The sequence below is a fragment of the Daktulosphaira vitifoliae genome, unplaced genomic scaffold (assembly GCF_025091365.1).
Source record: "Daktulosphaira vitifoliae isolate Bord-2020 unplaced genomic scaffold, ASM2509136v1 Scaffold_2, whole genome shotgun sequence".
Lineage (NCBI taxonomy): Eukaryota > Metazoa > Arthropoda > Insecta > Hemiptera > Phylloxeridae > Daktulosphaira > Daktulosphaira vitifoliae.
This window is the reverse complement of record NW_026099573.1, coordinates 40220930-40227315: the sequence shown is the minus strand read 5'-3', so window position 1 is coordinate 40227315 and position 6386 is coordinate 40220930. Positions and strand designations below refer to the sequence as shown.

Sequence of the window (6386 nt, the reverse complement as noted above, 5' to 3'; positions counted from 1 at the left end):
GATTATATTAGATAAACTGCTCTAACTTAATTAAAAAAAAAAAAAAAATTCCAGATACCAGACTAAATCTAATCCCGTTAACACGTAACCGTGAATAACCCAGGTAAAAATTCACTGTTGTCACCAGTAAAATTCGTTCAAATAACTATATGAACAATAAAATTTATAAGGGAGACTTCACTGTTCCAAGTTAAAACTAAAATCTAATATAATTAGAATAATTAAACTGAATCAGCCCAAAGCCTCTTACCTTAACTTCACTCGGCCGGTTTGAATTCCTGTTCGGGGAGCAAGTTATCGCGTATCCAGTATACGGTAGAACGCCACACACTATGAATTGTATATATATATGTGTGTATATACGTATTATATATGTATAGGAAGATTTATCACGGTACTAGTCACAGCGATAAGATAGGTAAATCTATGTATACGTCCGTGTATATATATTTATAAACTTCAAATATACCTTCGCACATAAGGTATAATTCTATATCACGTCAGTACAATACGAGCTAATATTCACATTAAAGTCGCAAAACCACAAGAAAAATAATAATCGAGTGTTAAAAGAAAAAAAAAAGAAAACGCAACAACCAGTCAAGGTTAACGTCGGAAACGGAACAGAACGCAATATCCGTAATCCATACTTAGCGCGGCCTTATCTCGGTGTAAAGGGCGGGGAGACAATCGATGTTAATAGCTGGACGGCTGATATCTAGAGAGAGACACGAGTTATTTCTGTTTTCTCAGGATCATTATCTATATCAATGACTTCGACGTCAACGTAATCAAGAGTATACTGTACATTTATGCTTGACACGGTACCGTATATTTTGCGATACGTTTAATACACGGTCACCTCGTCTCTTCCATCAGCCGCCCTATTACATCGCGAGCCCAGCCTGATTAAAAGTACCCCCGCTATCTAGCTAGGGTGCAAAGTCTATCTACTGGAGCGCGGTCGACCACCGAGCACCAACGGTGAACGATCTACTTTGACTTCGACGTCCTACGCGAACTAACGCTACCCGCCTTTTCTTCTCGCGACGTACTTGTAAGGTATTTGTTTCCTTTTTTTATATATATTGCTATTGCACTAGTATAGTATTTTATTTTTTTAAATAAGGACGAGGATCGTAGTGGGTACTTCCAAAACTACTGGCCTACATGTCCACACGATCGACTTGATCGTAAAGAAAATATATACAAGTAAAAATAAAAATATAAAGAGTTACATAATACCCACTAAGGGTATATGTGTCGAGTGACACAAAATAAAATAAATTAACATAGTTCATTTAGAAAACAAAAATAAATAGAAAATAAAACATAAAATAAAGAATTAGTTGTCAAATTTGATTTAAAATAAATAAATAACAAAACAAAATTAATGAATAAAATTAAGTATTGCTACTTAAAACATAAGAGCCAACGTATGACTGGACGATTGATCGTCTTTCAAGCGAGTCGACTATGCGTAAGTTGCAGTGGTCGAAACTCTGGCCGTTAAGGAATAATTCAACGTTAACAAAACTAAGATATCCGTCGGCCGGCGTCGGTTCATTAGTAAAGCAACGAACAGTTGTCGAATCGGTAACACTTGTGTCTTTTACGATTAGGGTACGAGGTTCAAATCCGCCCGTGTCGATTAATAAAAAAACAAAAATGTGTGGACATGTAGGCCAGTAGTTTTGGAAGTACCCACTAGGATCCTCGTCCTTATTAAAAAAAAAAAAATAAAACAAGAGAATGTTAAATAAGGATATATATAATATATATATCCTTATTTTATATATATATTATATATATATATAAATAATTATTTACTTAAAATTAAACAGCAAAATAAAATACTATACTAGTGCAATAGCAATATATATACAAAAAGAAAACAAGTACCTTACAAGTAAGTACGTCGCGAGAAGAAAAAGCGGGTAGCGTTAGTTCGTGTAGGACGTCGAAGGCAAGGTAGATCGTTCACCGCCGGCGCTCGGTGGTCGACCGTGCTCCAGTAGATAGACTTTGCACCCTAGCTAGAAAGCGGGGATACTCTAATCAGGCTGGGCTCGCGATCATTCAAACTTCCATATATGCTTGGTTCATCATCAAAGGTGATCTCAAATCTTTTGCCAAATGTGATCAAATCATCTTTGACCGCATTGAAATTTCGCATCAGTAGGTATCCATCATCTTTAATATATGCCGATAGACTTCTCTCCGTTTGAAATCTTATTTCGCTGTAGATTTGGTCACCTGTTATCATATTCAGATTGAGAGTGTTTGTCGACCAGTGTTGTGATGTAAGAATACTAGCTCTTAGAATGTTGGACAATGCCATCGCACAGCATTGTACGCCTGCATATCCTGATGGAAATATGGCATCGTTTCCTTGATGCCATATGAAGCACGTACAATTCTCGTAATGTCGCTGATGTTCATGTAAGCACTAGTTTCCTCAGTAGGTTCTTCACTAGGCTCCTCAGTTACTTCTAGTGGTGTTTTTTCTACTCTTATGATATCCTCATCACTTATTACGACGTTTTGATCGATAGCGATGTCTTTGTAAAGTGGATTGTTAGCAACTAACCAATGGAGTGCGTCATATACTTTTTGTCTAGATACTGAAAACTGTCGTGTAACGTTAATATTTTCAAGACGCTCAGTAATGATAACTATTCCAGTATTACTTGTGGATCTTGGTAACATCTTCGAAAGATTTTCAGTAACTTCGTAAACATCCTGAGAGAACAATATTGCTTGACCTCGAAAACTATATTACTCAAATACACTGCTAAGTTTTACAATTTTAACAAATGGTATAATGCGTGAAATCAACCTCTGCTCCGCTGGTGATAACTCCGCAATCACTCTTAGAATAGAGCCTGGATCCAGATTATTCCAATAAGACTTAGATGGTGCAACATTTTTTTTTTTGAAGTCCATTGTGTCTTGGAACAATTGCAAACAACTGTCGTACGTGCACCAACGTAGACACAAAAGTTTTACACAAATTAATTAATGTTTTATATATATATATATTGATGATGAGTTCGTCGTTCAAGCTCTTCTCGAGTCCTGTTGTATAAACTGATCAGCCCCAATCCCTCTAATTAGTAAACTACTAAAGGGGTAGAGTTTTGACCCGTCAGCACAGTCTAGCTCAAAAGTAGCAGACTGAAGGGTGGCTTGTCAGCCATCAGCACAACTACCTTTTTACTATACCCACTAAAGGACGGTTAAGCCCAAAAACTAGCCAGCTCGTACACTAATTATTAAGATTGACTAAAGGACCAGAAGTCCAACCTTGACTCTAACCGCACACACACGCACAAATTCTAAGAACACGGTGAATATAAATTATTTACGCTAAGTCCAGTTTTTAAATAGTTATTTTATTTAAGAAGCGAATTAAACATTTAAAAATAGTTAAAAAGTAATATTAAAATATAACACAAAACAAAATTAAATCGTACAAAGATACTCGCGTCCAACCTCCTGACCCATCACTCGACGTTTCTTTGTCAAAAACGTCCAGCCCTTTATCCTTTTCATATTTCTCTTTTATATTCTTTTTCTCACCATTATTAATTTGCTTACCCTGCATTTCCCTTCTATATGACATTATTGTATTGCTTGAGAATTAAAAAATTGCTTACTATTTTTTTAAACCCCGTATTATACTAAAATCGACGTTATTCAGCTATTTACTACACAACCAAGCAATTGTTTTGTTTTAATTCGTCAGACAAATGTGGTGCNACTACACAACCAAGCAATTGTTTTGTTTTAATTCGTCAGACAAATGTTATAGTATCTACAATCCACTTAGATATTTGATGTTGATAGTGCAAATTTCATATATCTTATCACAAAATGTCTTAATTGTCTGCCTGAAGCCCGTCATAATGGCTCTACTTAATCCCATGGACTCAGCATTTCGTTGCTGCATTTGCTGCAAACGAGCTTCTCTGGCCTGCTCCGATTCCGAGGCTCGGCTTTCAGCCATGTGCTGACGCACTTTATGCAAACGAGTTTCTTTGGCCTCCTTTGACTCCATGGCACAGCAATTTCCAGAATCCATGGTCCGCAATCATAGTTGTTTTCTTGAATTGTAGTCTCTCCTCTGAATATTGGCCACATGGATTTAGATCCACTCATACGTAGTTCATGTCTTATCATGAACTGTCGGAACTTTGTTATTTCCTTTATATCATGACAATCCAGGCTGTCATAGCAGATTATTTCGTGTTGTTGTATGTCATCCACTGCTATGATCCAGTGATTGTTGTTTATATGTATTGGAGCTAGTGCCGTGGTTTTTAAGAGAAGATTTTCCTTGAATCTTGTGTTGATGGTGTCGAGTTCTCTTCTATTAATCTCAGGAATGAAGAAGGTGTCGAAAGCAAAAATTCTGTCTTCATTTCTCTTCATTAATAGTTTCATGAAGCGATTGATGGTTTCGTCATTGTATAGTGATGTGTCTGTGATGAGAGACATTTTTGATGCTCTAAACCTAGGAAATTGTCTACAATAATTTAATATTTTGTTATTTGTCAATTTGAAAGTGATGAATTGATTTTTATTGAATAAAAATTTTTTTTTAAATCTAAAATTATATTTAAAAATAACGTTTTTTATCATTCTTCTTCAGGAATGACTGTGACTTCAGGAAAATAACTATGGTGTTTGGGATATTGATCCTCAAAACAATTTTTAATATATTTTATAGTATTATTAAAGTCTTAATTTTTTACAAATTTATAAGGATAGTAATTAATGCTGGAACTATCTATTTGAGGATGACTTTTTTTAAAGTTACGTTGTGAATCTAAATACCAAATGTCATCCTCATCAACCGAGTTGTTAGTGTTGTCGTTTTGTATTTTTACGTCATAATATTTATCTAAAATTGGAATTTCAGAAAATCTGTGACAGCGCCAAATTTCAATAAAAAAACCCAGCACAGTGGGGACGTGGCATTTAATTTTTTTTTTTTAATTAGCATACTTTCTACANCACAGTGGGGACGTGGCATTTAATTTTTTTTTTTTAATTAGCATACTTTCCAACAGTCGTATATTATTGTTGTGCCTGGTAATATCCAATCTTCTATCAATGCTACTAAAGTAATCGCAGTGCGATTTTCGACGGGAATAAAGAAGCATTCGCCGCTCTCACGTTCATAGCCGCCGAAAACCCACTGCCCTTCTACCCGGTGACCACAATGGTATTTGCTGCGTCCAAATTTCAACTCATCGATTTCAACCGTTTTTCCGGGCCCCCCTAACTTTTTTTTATGTACTACCATTGTATCAAACACAACCTCTCGACAAAATGACGACCAATCTACAGTTGTGTGATTCGCCATTCGCAATTGCATCTGGATTTCTATCGAAGGACAGTTCATTGTCCACAAATTTACAAAACGACAAATATCGAGTAAAGTTAAATGTGCACGATTGAAAAATGTCCGGTTCCTAATCGATACGCAAACCAACAAAGATGCAAATATTTTAAATGGTATTAAGTTGAGTACTAAAATTTCAATATCAATTGTAATTAAATTTTTTTATTATTTCTTACAAGTTAGTATATAGTTAGTTAGTTATTTAGTATACCTAATATAGAGAAAAAATTTTTATTTTCTTGTTATTTTAAATCCCTCCATGTGAGTAGAATAAGTCTTAGATTTTCAAAAAAAATGATATCAAATAAAAGGAAATTACCTAAGGTTTCAATAAAAAAAAAATATTAGTTAATATTTCCATAAGTTATAGTAGTTTTAAATACAAAAAAACATCACGATAGGAGATGATTTTTTTTGCAAATATTACATTTTTTTAATAATTTCGGTGGCAATTTACTTATTGACTATAAGGTGTCGGGACAATTTTTTTTTTCATTTTATAGTACATGACATAAGCTTTCATTTGGTATATGTTTAAAGGACGCAGTATTTCCGGAACATTTTCAAAAGTTAAGTTGAAAAAGTTTATTTTTGTATAAGAATTACTATTTTAAATCCCTCCCTGTGAGCAGGTTAAGTGTTAGATTTTCAAAAAAATGATTTCGAATGAAAGGGAAATATCTAAGGTTTTAATATTAAAAAAAATTATGTTAATTTGTTGATTTTTGAAAAAGTTATGGAAGTTTAAAAAAAAAAAGTGAAAAAAATGACAAAATTTATCGATTTTAAAAATTGTAATTTTTTGGAGATATCCCCCATTTGCAGGGAACGAGGGAAAATTTTTCAATTTTTAAATGTAATATTTTCATCTAGATACGATTTGTGATCTTTTGACGTATTGTTGAAAGAAATCGGTTCGGTGAGAGCTGAAAAAAAGTGCCAACAGACATAAAAAAAAAAAAAACATACTAAAATT

General features: G+C 34.1%; 1 protein-coding gene across 1 annotated transcript; it reads right to left on the bottom strand.

Moving 5' to 3' along the window:
• Positions 1 to 3918: 3918 nt before the first annotated feature.
• Positions 3919 to 4500, bottom strand: LOC126898250 (sentrin-specific protease 3-like). Its single transcript, XM_050672189.1, has one exon. It carries the CDS (start codon positions 4498 to 4500, stop codon positions 3919 to 3921), a length of 582 nt encoding a protein of 193 aa, XP_050528146.1.
• Positions 4501 to 6386: the final 1886 nt, after the last annotated feature.